The following is a 16,652-nucleotide window of genomic DNA, read 5'->3' as shown; positions in this document are numbered from 1 at the left end:
TTTTAAAAATAGGATTGCTTGTGCACCTGTTCTCCATTTTCATAACCCAGCCACAGGTGGAGACCTGTTACTGTGGTCAATGGTGGTTTAATAACCATCTCTATTTAGAGAGGCCGACCTTTCAAAGCCTGAGAACGTCTCTTGTTTCCCGTCCTTCTTTTAACTATGGCCATGGAGATAAGGGGACAATGTGTGTGTCCGAGTGTGTACGTTCACGTGCGCTAACGTGTGTGTTAGAGTTAGAGAACGCTGTTATTTCCTCTTCCCTACCCAAACACTAACCAAATACTGATAATGGAATCACAGTGTGTCCACTTAGCGAGTGTGTGTGTGCGTGTGTTTACTTCTTTGTAAATGTGTTTGCAGAGCACTTATAGAAGGAAGCCTGAGCTCGCTTTGGAAGTGGTGTTCAGTTGATAAATTAGTACAAAGTATTGCATTTCTTTGAATTGACTCAGTGCGAGTTTGATTTATTTATAATGACCCGGATGAATTTGGAAACAGAGACATTTGAAAAGCTAAGACTTAAAGAAAAGCATTTGTTTCTAAGCCAGCAGATAAATGTTCCAGATTAGTTCAGAAAGACAGTGGCCGTTGGATCAGCTCACTCCTTTATCCGTGATTCTCTTCTCACTGGCTGGAACGTCAATGGTGTCTTTGTGATGGGTTCAGTTCTCCTGTGTGACTGACAGGTTGACTGGCAACTCTCAAAGACTCTTAATAGGAGAGGAGAATTAGCCGAGAGACTTCAGTGTTTTTAAAAGAACGAGAGCTTTTATGTGATTTGAAGCAGCCTCCAAGGTTAGATGGCAGTTCATGGGGTGCTTGTTCCATTTAATGGTTTACATAATGTTCGTATTGACAGGCTTGACACCAGCTGGTTGTGTGGTACAAGTCTATATAGTTACTGGCGACATACTAATATAAATTGCAGATAAAAGCATTCAGAAAGACAGCTCCATTCTGTCTGGATACAGGTGCATCTGAGGCTTTGGGTTGCTTTATAGTGGGAACGTTCTGCAGATCAGAAGGCTCTCAGAACTCCGTTGCAAATCTGTGGAACAAGCCCAGTGAGGAGGTATGTGTGTGCGCTGCATCCTGGTAGGAGAAAGTGTAATAATGTCCGGCTTTAAAAATCATCCATGTCAGGTATATTTTTATATCAACCAGATAAGTGTATGTTCCACAGCATGACTGGAGGGCAGACGCTAACAGCTGTATTCGCTTTAGCTTTACCCTCTCTCTGTTATTGTGGTATTCTTAGCCTGGAGGTGTCTTCTAGATGTAAGCAGTGATCTATCACGGCTTGCTGATATGGACCTCAAATGTCCGTGGATATACAAAAAGATCACACGATCATGACAACCCTCTGCATACGATGACATGGTCATTTAGTTGTGGCAATGCAAAGCAGTGGTCAGAGCTTGAATCTGCCAACTAAGCATTTTCCTTCTTATTTGTTCCAGTTTAGTCAAATAATAATACAATGCAAATGATGCCGTAGGGCTCAAGACATTGTCAATGTTGTGTGCATGGCGTGATTGCCTGAAGCTCATTTGGCACTCTGCTGTCTCATAGGTTACCTGTCCAAAGTGTTGAGGAACTACACCGAGCAGGCCTGTGACGGAGACTTCCTGTCTGTTCGCTGCCCGCCCCGCACCACCATCACCATCCAATTAGCGTTCTATGGAAGAAGAGGCGCTTCTGACCACCAACAGTGCCCTCAGACCTACCAGGCCCTCCTAAGTTCTTATGCCGCTTGGGAGGATGACCGATATTGTTCTGTGTCCACCGCACTACAGGTTAGTAACTAAACTCACACCTGATAGTGTTTTGTGCCAGAAAATGATAATGTCGTCATCACTTTGGGTACTTTTCTAAAAATGTTTGTAAATGGCACAGAAAGTTAAAGTCATGAGTTTTCCAAGCATCTGTAGAGATCTGTTAAATCCGTCCCCAGTGTCTCCCATGTGTCCCATACCTGGACCTTTCTCTCTCTGTTTTTGGCTTTCGTCCCACTCTTTACACAGAAACACACACACACACACACACACACACACTCAAATCACTTGTGAACTGCAGATCCTCCTGGGAGAAAGTGTCCTCTAAAGGGCCAAAATTGGCCACGGCTTATATTTTGGAGGACCACACTGATTATGTAATGCTTTGTGAGGATGTTTTCCGGTAAATTACACTCTCGAAAGAGGAAGCATGCTTGTTCCCATGACACAAAGAGATTTCATGGGGTCTTTGCCTCAGCATCCTCTCCTAAATTGGGATGCGGCTGGACGAGAACCCTCCCTTTTCAGCACTAATACAAACACACACAAACACATCCGGCTAAGCATTCATTGGGTCCTTTGGTTTATTCTTGGTCCCCCTGCCTTCTCGCGTCGAACACCCTCCATTTCCCTAATAGACAGGACAGCCATGAATGCACAGACACAGAGAGTGCATTGTGTTGAAGTGAGCGAATGACTGACTACTGCACCACCCACATTAGTACAACCCTCAAGAATCCCATCGTACGACCTGTTCGTGACCCCTGGATTTTGGGTATTACATGTGTGTCTCCATATAAAAAGACTTACTTCAAGGCTATCCCAATCTAATGATTATTTTCATTATCTGTCAATCTAATACATTTTTTAAAAATGATTTACTATATATATATATATATATATATTATTAATATGCATAACAAGCATCTATGATCTACAAAATAATACAAATACAATATCTATATAAAAGTGTTCTATTAGTTTAGTGCAAAGAAATTAATACTGAAAACATATATACATGAAGTGTCTGTCTATAGTGTATTTACAGCGTGTATAATTTATATTGTCACGACAGTTGATATGTACATATCAAAAACTATAACATGATCATCTATAATGGGAGCAGTGGATCTTTAAATAGTTAGATAATATACTATTTAAAGTTACTATTAATAGTTACCAGAGATGACATTTTCAGATTATTTTTATTTGATTTTTTGGTGCAACCAACAGTAAAATAACAAAGGTTTTTGATGAACAATTATGTAAAACAGATATATTTAAGCAGCTGTGAATTGCACATTTTTGCTTTAAAATATTAAACTGGCTTTAATTATTTATTTATTTTCCTGTAAAAAACAAATCCCTTGAAAAGGACCTGCATGTGTGTGAAATCCCTTGTTTCTTCTTCTGCGTTCCATGAGCTATTGTGGTAAATGCTTCCCCAGTCGGTTCATTTCGGGGATGTCTCTGAACAGAATCCATTGGGTCATTCCTCCAGCGAGTGGGAGCTCAGTATCGTAGAAGCTATTGTGTTGGAATGTGCTCACCTGGGTTACAGCTGGCTAAAGGTGATGAAACTAGAGAAGCAAAAGGATGCCGGGAAATGAGTGGAGCTTTCTCTTCACCTGCTCCTCTCCTCCGTATTCCCATGGCTATAAGCATCCTGTTTGAAGTGGTTTTAGGTTTGCCTGCTGTTGGTCTCACCGTCGTTGGCTTTTTGTTCTCCCTCTAAACCTCTCTTTGGTCTTCCCCCGCTCTCTGTCACTCTTTCCTTCTTTAGAAAATGCTGGATGAGTGCCAAGACAGAAGGAGCTGTCAAGTCCTTGTCAACAGCCGTGTGTTCGGGACGGACCAGTGTCCTGGCAGCAGTAAATACCTCATTGTCTGGTACAAATGCAGACCTAGTAAGTCGCTCACCGCCTCGTATCTTGACAGTGACACACATCTCTGTGCTGGGACAGATTTTGTTCCCTCTTTTTTCAAACACCTTCACATTCAATCAGAAACCCACCAGACATGGGTTCAGTTAATTTGCACCTGAGACTAAATTAATTCCATTATTAACAATCGAAGTAAGATTATTATTAGAGCTGTTAGTGTTGCTTTGAAGTGCATGCATCTTCCTTTGAAACAGTGACCATAATATGAATAGTTGATTTCCACTGAAAATGTTTATTTCATTATAATGTGTATGTGCTTTAGGTGCATGCGTATTTTAATAGGACTTTTAAGTGTACAACAACAGTGTGTAGATTGTATCTGGTGCCGCTGTAAGGCAGCAGTTTAAGACGTAGAAATTGGATAGAGAAGCCTAAGAAAGCCATTATAATAGTCCGGTTGGATTAGTCTGCCTTAAAATGCATTTCATACCAAAAATATATATATTGGTCCCCTGCATGTTTTTCCTCATTTGAGTATTGCACTTATCTATATTACAATGAAGAAATTTTTTTCCTTTTTCTATTATCAACAAATCCCACCCAAAGACCAAAACCAACAGTCTGTCTCTCGATACTTTAAAAAGAAAAAAACAACATCGAAATATAAAAAATAATAGTTAGAAAATAGTGGCAGCCACATCTTTAAAAATTGTAATTGGTATATTGTGTACCTCACAATAGACCAATTTCCTACTCTCTAAATTCTACAACCAATTAAGCATCATAGTATGAGTCTTTCCTTCTGCTGCCATCTTTTGCATGCCTCTTTGCATGCCTATCCTTTTAACCCTCTCCATCCCTCTCCCCGTGAGCCAGGAAGCTAAGAGTATCACTCCAGAGGGGAGCCACAACAGTGCAGTAATCCCACCCAGATTCTGGTCTCCATTCATGGCTCAGCGCCGCACTGAGTTTTGCAACAGTTCACACTAGAGTGACCAGAAGTGGGCATTAATCCACTGATGCCTCTGCCCTTCCCACTTTTTCCTTTTTCACCGGACCCCGGGGCCAATCAACAGATCTTTGTTCACTGTCACTTAACCAATGACTTCTCAGGGGAAGAAAGAAAGGCTGCATGAGGTGTTAGTGAGGTGCAACGGAGAGGTGTCACTGCCTCTGAAAGGAGAGGTAGATGTAGGATAGAGGAAGTGAAGGAGAAAGGGAGGGAGAGTAGCAAAAACAAGATGGAATCCGTCACTATGAGATACAGCAAACTGGGTCCTGCACCCTTTCCTCTGCGCTCTTCCTCTCACTTCTTTGTGCATTCCTGTTCCACTCCCCACATGGACGTAGAGGCGGCCGCTGTTGTGTTTTTATTTGCCGGCCAGTGGAGCTGCTCTGTCTGTCACAGGTCACTGTGGCTGGATGTGTGTGAGGAATGCCTCTGCAGGGCTCTACATGTCCACTGAGCAACTCTAGCCCTGCCTCCGCCTGTTTACAATGAATGAAGCCTTTTGTCAGTCCTCTGCTTTCACTGCTTATTAAAAGAGAACGGATAACGTAATGACTTGTTGGCAAGGCAAGACATGACGTTAACAGAATGATTGGGTACAAGCTAGAATATTTTGTTTATTATTTATTAATAGAAAGCTAAAATTTAGCGAAAGGTGGATTATTCTTAAATTCAGAATTGCTTTATTTTTTAAATATTTTTTTATTCTTGATCTATGAGCCTCAAATCACACTCTATATTATTAGTTAAAACATTACTCTGCGTTGTTTGTTTAAATTGTATAAACAATTGGGAAGGAACTGGTCTTTCGTTTTTTCTTTTTATTATTGGTAACGCGTGTATCCTCTGTCCCTCTATCACTAGACGAGTATAAGAGCAAGGTGGTCTGTGAGGAGGAGAGGATGAGGCTGAGCTGCAAGCGGGGTATGCAGATCGCCGTTTACTCCGCCATGTTTGGCCGAACTCAACAGGGCACCCTGGAGTGTCCCCTGCACCACAGGAGGGCCCCGTCAGTAGGTGAGCCACCTTCTCACTCCCACACTGAGGGTAGCAAGAGAGCAGATTTATGCAGGAGGAGCAAGGAGCTAAGTGACACAATGAATGTGAGTTTGCAAACATTCGATGAGTTAAGTTAGAGACTAAAATATATAGTATGTTCAACATCGACCTGACACAAAAACCCAATTGTGTTTAATCATGATTTTATTATTTATTATAATTATAATTATGATTATGATTATGATTTTTGCAACCGTCGCAGCAAAAGTCTTACCAACAACACATTGATTGACAGAAACACTTTGAATTCAGACGTGTGGAGCATTGTTTATGTTTTTATGGTGGGTCAATAGTCAGTGGGACAGAAGGTGATAGGCTAATTGTCATTGCAAGCGCTGAAAACAATTATAATATTATTAATTTAATTAAGGACAGGACAATTCAGTAGTGATTGTTGAAAACAGAGACGTTTTACTGCTATTTGTCGGGACTCTGGATAGTTAGTAGCCTAGGAGTGTAACTTGATTAGTTACTAGTTTGACAGCAGTAGTAGCTAGTAGTTAGCTCGTTGGCTAGCTATCAGCAAACTACTAAGCAGGAGAACAAGCCAACTTAGTAACTACTAGCTATAAAGGACTTAGTAAGGTCTTAACAAACAAACGTAGTAATGGATTTACGAGTAGCCAGTGCGACATAATCCTGGTTTCTGGTACTGAAAGACATTCAGGTCCCAGGCTGCTGTTTTGTCGTGAGTGATAATCATTAGCATCAGTAGGCTACTGTTGACATTATTAGCATTTGCTCTATTCATAGCATCAGTCTTGGGGTCAGTATGAGGTCAGTATCGTCAGTATGAGATTTCTTACATGAAGACACAAGCCGGGGATGCAAATCGAGTCTATTTGCTTTTGCATGATGTTAAAAAGGAGTCTCCTTGTCCTGCTAACATTCTTATACATATTCATGACTATAAAGAGAGGAGCTTCAGGTCACTCTAGGCTTTGATTTGTTTCTTTTTGCCAAGATTATCCTGAACAAAACATACCAGGACTCATTATGCATCCATCCGGTGGAAAACATTTATTAATGATGATTTTTACACGTCAGGACTCGAACACCTCAGAGCCACAAAGAGAACTACAAACTCTGCCAAGTGGTACATCTCCACTCCTTTTCTTTGACTGATATTGCCTTGAGATGCTGTTGTGGTTTGGTACGATTGAATCATTTCCTCAGCTGCCTCGGAGGCTCTTAAAGTAACACTGGCCTATGTCACCTATCCTTCACGTTGGCCGTTTAAGCAATTCTACTGCAATTACTCAAATAATCTTAACTTTTAGAAACAGATCACTATTTTAACATGTCTTCATCCTGTTATTAAGAAAGCATGCTGAGATATATGGAACCTCCCTCAAGCTCGGCCGCAGACAAACATGCACACACACATTGCCAGGGGAATTGGGGTGGAATGTAGATCAGGTGTCTCCGTCATCCAAAGAGCAGAGTTTGGCCCGTAGAAAAGGGACAGTATAGAGTTCCCTCCAAGTATGTATGTGTGTGTATGCGCATGTGTGACAGATATCCAGATGTACCCTCATCCTTGTTTAGGGGAATGTTAATGACTCTAAGCTTGGATCCATGACAAGTATTAGTACAACCATAGCTACTGTGGTGGTCCTGGCCTCTTTGCTCATTTATTTCGCCTTAACCTGCTCTGCTTTTGTTTCGGTAATGTATAGAAGGAAATGTACACTGATGTTTGTGCTCGTGAATAAGAAGCCGGAGCAGCTGTGAGTTTACTGTGTGCTAAAAACAGCTTGTATAAAGTTGTGATGGAAGGCAACATGTCATTGGTTGCAATTCAAAATTCAACAATGCACGACAGACATGCCTTGAAGTGTGTGTGTGTGTGTGTGTGTGTGTGTGACAGATGTGACAGGATGGGGTGAAAGGCTGACTCAGGCGTCAGTCATCGGGTAATCAGAGAAAGATATAAAGAATGGCATTGTGTGTGCATGTGGGTGTGTGTGTGTGAGTGTGTGTCTGTGTGTTTTATTGCATACTATATGAACATCGAGGTCTGCTTTTAAGCAACCTCCGCAACTCCTCTTCTTACAGGTGGACCAGGAATGTCGAGGTAGGTGAGACGAGGCTGGTTTGATATCTTGTTTCAGGCTCAGGATTAAATACAGTAGCCGAGTTCACCAGCATAGACGGGAAATGGACTCAACGGTTACCGTTGTACAAAAGCCAGATTAGAGAAGAGGAGAAGCCGTGTTTACCGTAAAATCTTGTGAACCATGTGCTTGTTTACATGAACTGTACACTTATAATGTCTTGTTGTTCCTATTCACACATGACACAGCATGTTGTTTCTACCTCTCTATCACATACACACACTCACTCTCTCCCACCATCCACAACACCTCCTCAGGCTGTTCCCGACCGTCTAGAGGTGCCGTTGTGGGATTTCCCCTGTCAGCTCTGTCTTTGATGTGGCTCCCATGTCACCAGGAGCAGGAAGTAAGGGTTTCTTGAGTGACAGCTCAGATACACGCAGTTGATTATTTGAAATGGCTTTTATCACCTCTATTTGCCCTCCCGTCCGAGAGGCTGTGGTGCCCCACACGTGTGTTTGTGGCTGTGCATGTCTGCATAATCTTGGGCTTGGCTGCCGCATTATGCGCAAGTTTGTTTTGGATCCATTTAGATTTCATGTCTCTCTAAATGTGAGTTTGAATGTGCCAACAAGGTGGGTTATAGTAACCTCCTAAACCACACCGTGTTGGCAGCCTCACTGCGGCCTGTCGTTTGAGGTTATCAGCTGAACTCCACATAGATTTAGTCAGATCGGCATTACGGTGTGCAGCAGCAGGAAGTTGTTGCAGCGAAGCAGGTTTCATCCTTAGTCTGAGGTTGCAATTCAACACCAGCCACCTGTCACCCAGCGGTAGATGCTTCTTTGTTGGCTTGCCGGCGACATTGTCTAAAAAGCAATCTTCTTCTAAATGTCCTTTTGTGGTCAACAAACCATACGTAGCTCGAGAATTGTGCTGTATCTTTACCACCCGAGAGCTGGAGAGAGCTAAGGTTGCTTGTTGAATCCAAAGGCCTGGAAAAATATGATTGACAAAAACAAGTGGGCATGTGTGCACAAAAGTAAGACCTCTTTGAACTCGTTTGTTCGTTGGTTTTAGGGCGGGGTGGGAGGGGCGGAGTTAGACAGATCTCGTCGGCAATGGAGAATCCTCAAAGCAAAGGGGCCTGCTTCAGCCCTCCTCTCTCATCTGCCCCATTACCATCACACACACCTCTTGACATCTAAATAGCCCCCCATGCTTGGCATGCAGGGTCTCAGGCTGCTTCTTTTACTTTTCTTTTTTTTTTAGCGGGCCATTGCGCAGTGCTACAGACAAGGTCCACAGCGAAACTGTGAGCACGGACTGACGGGTGTCTCATATGATCAGTGGCTTTTAAAAGCCGAGCACGCACAGCTGCAGGTCAAATTTAAAGCTTCACTTTTAGAATTCCAGTTGTTAGGGCGCGAGCTGCCTCACTGTAACTCTATCTGCATTTCTATCTGACTTTGATGCATACGGACCAGATATGGGGCAGGATGTCGGTTTTGTTTTGGACTAGATTAGATTAAATACAGTTACATGTGTTTAAACCTGTCCTGTAGTCCAGCATTAGCAGTAGCTGAATAATTTCTGTGATTATATTATTAGGTGGTGACTGTTTTTTTCCTAACCCTCTCTAAAATAGCAACTCTGATGTTTATATTCCGGCTACCAAGAACTTCAGTCTGCATATACCATCTGGTTTCGGGCAAAGGATCCCCACCGATTGGAATTCAGATGTGGCGTTTGAATATATGAAGTAACATGTTGTCAGTGATCACACACACGGTTGGGGTTGACTCTCACTGTATTAAGAATAAACCTGCTATCAACTTACAAACACAGCTGAAGAGAACTCTGCATGTGTTTGTGCGAGTGTGGAAGGTGTGTTCACGTGTGTTATCCTGGGCATTTTAAGACTGGAATGATACTTACATTTATTCTGTTACAGTTTAATTAAATCCTGCTGAAGTGATAGAACTTTAACAACACATGTGAGTGTGTGGGAGAGAGGTCTACTTTCCCTGTGCGTGTCACTTCAACCTAAATATCACACAATCGGAAAATCAATTTGATGTCGCACAAAGGCTTTCAATCCCACAACAATGACGTCAGCCTCCCCAGCCAATGATACGTATCTCAGGTGAGTCAGGGTAGAAGGGGAAATGAGTGCTGTTTGTCAGCCCTTCATCTTCAAAATTCCAGGAAAGGTGTGCGTGGGTGGATAACCTGGAGGACTTCTATGGAGCGTCGCTTGAGAGGAATTTATGGGAAAGGTCGCTGCCTGTGTTTACGCATCTGTGTGCGTGTGTCTGTATTTGCGTGTGTTCAGAGTGTCTTTTTAGCAGATGCTGCACCCACAATGCACCAGGACACTAGTGTGAATATAATGGCTGTGTGACAAATAAAGGCAGTCATCACAACCCACTGTAGAGCTACTATTGGATGATATTATTGTCTTACCGTGGCTTCAGAAAATCATGCCATCATGTTACGATCATTTTGTGGGAATTGGGGAACTGTATGTAACCCAATGCTGATGCTGGTTGAAAGGAAAGCAAGTCCGATGCATGATGGATGTGTCTAACTGAGCTGCTGGTACATGGCGGCATATCAACTCACATCAGGCAGGATGACGCTAGTGGAGGTTTCTCTCTCTAGAAGAGCTGTGCTTCAGGTATCAGTAACTTTAAGAGGCGGTGGGTGACCAACCATGGGTCATTTATTAAATGATGTAACCAGCCATGAGTAAGAACAGGTGTATGTGTTGGTGTGTTTGTCTAGGAAACTTCTCCTTTCCCTCAGTCACTGCTCCTCTTGATAGTGGACCGTCTCCTCTAAACCGAAGGCCTGTCCTTGTCGGGCGAGCGGAGGCTAGAGGATGGGTGCACAGTCTGGGAGGTGGGTGAGGGTAAAGTTTAGAAGTATCAGGGGTTATATTCATGCAACTGTGTGTGCGTGTGTGTGTGTGAGAGAGAGAGAGAGAGAGAGAGAGAGGACTGTTGCATGCTTGTCTGTCTGTATTAAAGCCGCTAATGAGAGTCAGAGGAGGTCAGGCCCTGAGGAATGCTCTTTTAAACTGCGTTGCAATGTGTGCGCGCACATGTATGCATGGAGAGCCAGCAGACAACGAATACATGTGTGACTCCATCCTCTTGTCTCAAGAAGTCTTTGACTATCACTGACCCCCCTCCTCCTCCTCCTCCTCCTCCATCCTTCATGGGCCCCCTGCTCAACTAATCACCCAGTCAGGGCATCAAAGCTCCAGCTAATGAGGGGCTTGTCTGTCAGTGGCCTCCCTCGTCAGAGAGGAAGGTTTTCAGCGTGGCACATCAGCTCAAATGAGCCCTCTGGGAAGGACAAGAGAAAGGGAGAGCACGTGCACATCAGGCAGTCCAACAGGGCTTTGTGCTGCAGCATCTGCACAGAGACATGGAGACAGATACAGACAGAAGTCACTGTGACCGTCAAAAGAAAGAGGGATAAATACAACTTTCTTTGTGAAATTTCAACTATCTGACATTATTTTGTCATTAAATAATGGGTTTATGGGGAATTAATGGAGCTTCGGTAGCTGCATACCATACAGTCTAAATGATATGTGTTCATTTGAAAGAGGCAGTTGCATCTCAATTATGCTGCAATGTACTTTTCAGGCAAACGTGCCAAATATTTACTGATTCCAGCTTGTCAAGTGTGAGTATCTAAAGTGTTTCATTGTCATGAATGACAATATAGGATATAGGATCAGTGAACTAAGTATCTCTGGGTTTTGGAACTGTTAGATAAAACAACAATTAACTGTGGCGACTTATCACATTTTTCATCATTTTCTGAAATTTAACAGATACATGATTATTCATTCGTTGAGAATGTTATAATTGTTATAGTTTAAACCCGGTCTAAACAAGTCTTATAGGCAACGGAATTAGGATGCTCAGCTGAGGGTGATGCCAACGCTGCTGTCCTTCTGGTGCAGCGCAGCATGCCATGCAAAGCAGTGCTCAAGTGCTGATCACCAATACCTGTTGTTGTTGTTGTCACTCCCATGGATAAGGTATTATCAGTCATTTTATTTCCTTTTTTTCTGATTGAAATCTACTTCTTCATTGTATCACACTTGAATGAACAGCCTCTCCTTCAAAATATATACAATTATCAACCCAATTACAGAATTATATCCTTTTGAATCATCGTGAAAACTGATGCGGGCACGTTTCAGACATGTTTCTACTGCACTAAGCAAGAAGAGAGGTGTGTCTGAATAGGGAGAGGTGTGCCTGAGTAGCAGCCGCATTCAGTTCTTTGGAGACACTCCTTTGAGACGAGCAGTGTGACGAACAAAAAGCGTATTTCGAGGCACCAGGAAATGAGATTCTCCCAAAATCCAGAAATGTCAGTCTCTACTAATGAGTCTAGTTGTGTTTTAAGTGACAGTGGGAACAGTCTCATCTCTGAGGTGTCCGACCAGTTATCCAGTTACACTTACTGGTTCCCACAGGCTTCCCACCTCACTACATCCTGGTTTGGAATTCCAGAGTGTCGGCTCCAGCTGGGGAGTGTCCGGTTGCCCCTTCGGACGCGTCCAAGTGGACAGACGTTGACTCTCATTCTTAAGAAGCTTTCTACACACAGTGTTTGATCTGGTTTCGCCACAAACACAGTCATTACCAGGGAATATAGCGTTACCCTTGATTTATTCAACGAATACTTATTGCTGAGACTGTGCATGAACACTGGATTGCTCTCTTTCACTTCCTGACTGGGACATTTGCCCTTTGGCCTGGACCATAATTCATCGCGGCTTGTTGACGTGGGAGCCAAGCCTTAACCAGCGTGTTGTCTCTACCTGTCTGATCTCTGTCTCTCGTTGGGGCCCCGCCAGGGCAGACGCTGCAAAGGCCCCGTGTCCACTTTCAAAGGCTCATCTCCTTGTGTTGTTTTAGGGGTCGGATAGGCTGTGGGGAACCTGTAGAAGTCATCCATGTGGAACCCCGGCCCATCCACATTCCCACAAGACTCGAGCGGGAGGTTCTCCAGGAGCTAATTAGTGCTCCTCACACCTCAGTTAGGGGTGTTATACAGAAGTAAAATACTGAGTGAGTGAGGCTCATTGTTCACGCTTGTTTCACAGAAATTGCAATATTATAATTAAATATTATTATTATTATTATTATTATCATTATTCTAATATATTATTAACAGCGAGTTTTTACTATTTTCTAAAGCAAACAATAAACTGATTATTCACGAGAATAATGGGCAGATAAACTGCTCATGAACATTGTCCGTTTGTTGTCGCCTTACTTAAAACATAAACACAGTAGACAGCTGTCTTTAAATGAGCTCTAAAAGGTTTAATGTAAAGTTTGCGAGCCAAGCTGCTCACCATCTCATCTCCTGGAGTCCCGTTATTAACGTGAGAGAGAAAGGAAGTGAGAAAAAGAGCCTCATCCGTCCGTCCACACCCCCCCCCAGAAGATGAGAGCTGCAAAACAGAGAGTCTAGAGGAGCTGGCATGCGCTTAGTGATGATGTATGAGAGTCACAACCATTACTATATGTCTCTCACACACACACACACACACACACACTGGATCAGGTATCTTTTAGACAATGTGAGGCCCCAGTAAGGTTTCTGTATGTGGGTCTGATGATACTCCACCATGGGAGTTGAGAAGGCTTTCATGGGAAGTGTGTTAAATGTTGCTCTCTCTCGTATGTGTGTGTGTGTGTGTGTGTGTGTGTTTGTGTGCTGTAGATGACAGAGACTCTTGTAGTCCTTTTGTGCCTAAAGTGCTGCTTGTCCATCAAACACTCTACAGTAGTCGTAGTGACCATAGAAACTCAAATGCAATATTCAGTAATATAAAGTTATGTAGTCTCGGTTTCTGACAGGATTACGATTGGACGAAAGTTTCAGTAAAATAAACATGTCATGAGCAGGTTATCTCGCTGCCTTGGATAAATAAACTTTTAAACATACCTCTGTTTTTTTCTTCTTTTTTCTGTCGATCAATGAGCACTATTCTTTTCAAACTGGCAAATAAAATATACTTCATACTGCTGTGAAAATGTGAAAAAATAATCTATTTTACAATTACTGTAATTTCTTAATAGCTTTCAAGGAAAACGATGTAATTTGGTACCAATTATAGGGAACATAAAAACAATGCATGTAGTGACTCGTTACTTTGAGGTTTTAAGAAAGAACAGATAAATAATACATAGTTCTTATATTTCTTGCCTGAACTTTACAACTGAGAAAGATAAAATCACAAAAGGCTTTGGCAGAATTTTTTTTCACTATCAATTCCAGTCGCTGAGCACCATCTCCATTTCAACTAACATTTTTTAATTATTGATTAATTTCCAGATTATTTAATTGACTAATTGAATAAAGAAAATCTCACCAGACAACAATATGCCAGAGCCTAAATTGACCTTTTGATATTGCATTTTACTATTATAAACTAAGAACACCAAAACACATTTGAATGTGTAGACCTGAAACCAGAAAATATGTTTGTTGGTTGACTAATTGATCAATCAGCTAATCATATCAGCTCCTCTCCATGTTTCCCTTTAATTACAAAATCACAGTCTTTTCGTTAAAAGTGAACCGTAAAGTGTTATCAGAAAAATATATAGAAGCAATAACGGCAACGCTTATAATTTATAATTAGGTAACTGTATTATTCCATCAGTCCGGATGTCTGATAATAATTCAAAACGTCCTCCTCTCCATCTCTCTGTCAGACTGTGAGTCGTCTGTGGCTCTGCAGGTTCTGACGGCCCGCTGTCAGGGAAAGAAAAGCTGTCTGGTTCGAGCCTCCACCAGAGACTTTGGAGATCCATGCTACTCCAGCACCAGGAAGTACCTCAGCGTCATCTACACCTGTGGTGAGTCCCCGTAGACTCTGACTGAGGGCTGAAACTTCCCACCACTAGGGGGTGATATCCACTCACTGACTATGTCTCTGTTTAAGCTCTCTGTTCAGAACCAGCTCTAAAACGGGCTCTGTTGTAGAACTGTGAGAAGAACTGTGTGTGTTGTCAAGGTATGATCACGATGCTGCTGGGTGCGTAGTGTTAACCTTTATATATCTCTCCATCAGTCTCACACATGAAGTTCAAAGCTTCTTAAAACGTTTTCCATGTTCAAGTCACAACTCCATAATGAAGTCAAGAAGAACATTGTTGACGCTGTATCTTCTATTTTGACTTAACACCTTGAGAATGATGGTCTTCCTTTTTATCTGTTCCACGCCTCTGGGCTAATCCGGGCTTGTCAAGGCTGTAATACATTAACGCCTTGCTTGGACACACACACACACACACACACACACACACACACACACACGCTGTCCAGACTCCTCCAGCACCAGGAATTGATCAATCAGCACCACGGCCTGGAGCCTCTCCTACCCAGCAAAGTCACTGGCACCTCGATGAAGAGCCAGACCGGATCAGTGCTACGCTTGGCTTTTCAATGGGATTTTTGAGTTTTATATTTAAAACTTGGATTTTATCAAATATCTGACTGTCTCCACGTGGTTAGAAAATTACTATTACATCCCTCGTAGGATTGTAAATTAGCCAAATCCTGTGTGCGAGTTGCATTTTCTGCTGTCCCTCCACGTCACCTTTAATACTTGAATTTGCACATGAGCTGAATTAAATTCTTATGTTGCGCTCACGCTTCACGGCTCATTTGTAAAGATCCAACATCCTGAGTCCTTTGTCTCCAAACGCTGTGTGTTTGTCAGAATACGGTTGTCCAAGAAACCCTCCATCCTTTATCTCAGCAACAACCGGTGCGTGCAGACAAGAACACAGACGACCATTCAGCCGTGTTTATGGAGTCGCTCGGCTCGGACTGACCTCCCTTATCTGTCGCTGATAACACGACGTACTCTCCGAACGGCTTTGGTGCTGAGTCGGGTCAGTAAATGTGCGCGGTATGCAGGGGATGTGGGATGGTGTAAATGTTCAACAACGTGAGGGGGTTAGGGATGGGGTGGCTGCGCTGCGGCGGGAGCGAAGAGGGTTGAACGTGAGTAAATCAGTCTCGCTGCTGGAGACATGAAGTCACTGGTTGCTCCAGGCTCCAGCAAAGTGGTAATTTTGGGGGATCCTCTTTCATTGGTGGTCGAGTGTGTGGAGGCTTGACCCCATTTGTGTTGGAGTCGGGGACGGAGGATGTCTGTCTGCACATGATTGGTTGCATTTGTGTGTGTGTGTGTGTGTGCGTGTTAGTGTGTGTTTGTCTTTGCAATATTTTGTTCTGACTGATAAAAGTGGTACTTACACAAGATGATTGATAGCCCAAGATCTGTTCACGTATTATTCTTTTAAAAGCATTTTAGAATATGTTTCTTTCGGAAAATATAATTTCATTTAACTTTAAAATGCGTGAGATGAACTTTGAGTGTGAATGTGTTTGTGGGAGCTTCTGCTCCTCTGAATGAACCCTGCTGCCTGGAGGAGGTGTTAACCCACTTAAAATAGTAACTGTCCCTGTCTGAGTGCTATTTTAGGGGCTTTTGCAGCCTGCCAAGTAGAAAATAATTTAAGAAACGCCGTCTGGGGTTAATGTTTAGGTTTACCACACACACACACACAGACACACACACACACACACACACACACACACGCTAGCAGGCAGGCATGAGTCCATGTTTGATTCACATTCTGGACTTGCTATCGGCCTCGGCTTGCCTGTGATTTATAAAGCCATCAACCCTCTGAGCTCCAGCTTCTTCCTCACACAGCCCCCGGGCTAGACTTGCTCCTGAGCAATAACACAGCAGCAAATGGCCCCGAACCTGCCATCAGTCTTCTGGCAGATCACACACACG

At 42.9% G+C, this 16,652-nt stretch overlaps 1 protein-coding gene across 1 annotated transcript in view; it reads left to right on the top strand.

Annotated features, from left to right (window-relative positions):
- LOC130202758 (protein eva-1 homolog C) overlaps positions 1-16,652 on the top strand; it is a 69,166-nt gene that overhangs the window by 17,111 nt on the left and 35,403 nt on the right. The window contains exons 2-5 of the mRNA XM_056428502.1: positions 1,579-1,802; positions 3,565-3,688; positions 5,538-5,690; positions 14,551-14,694. Of these exons, the coding sequence (XP_056284477.1) occupies positions 1,579-1,802; positions 3,565-3,688; positions 5,538-5,690; positions 14,551-14,694 (645 nt within the window). The remainder of the gene's footprint in view (positions 1-1,578; positions 1,803-3,564; positions 3,689-5,537; positions 5,691-14,550; positions 14,695-16,652) is intronic.

Source organism: Pseudoliparis swirei, chromosome 12, assembly GCF_029220125.1.
Source record: "Pseudoliparis swirei isolate HS2019 ecotype Mariana Trench chromosome 12, NWPU_hadal_v1, whole genome shotgun sequence".
NCBI lineage: Eukaryota > Metazoa > Chordata > Actinopteri > Perciformes > Liparidae > Pseudoliparis > Pseudoliparis swirei.
This window is presented reverse-complemented; position numbering and strand designations above follow the sequence as displayed.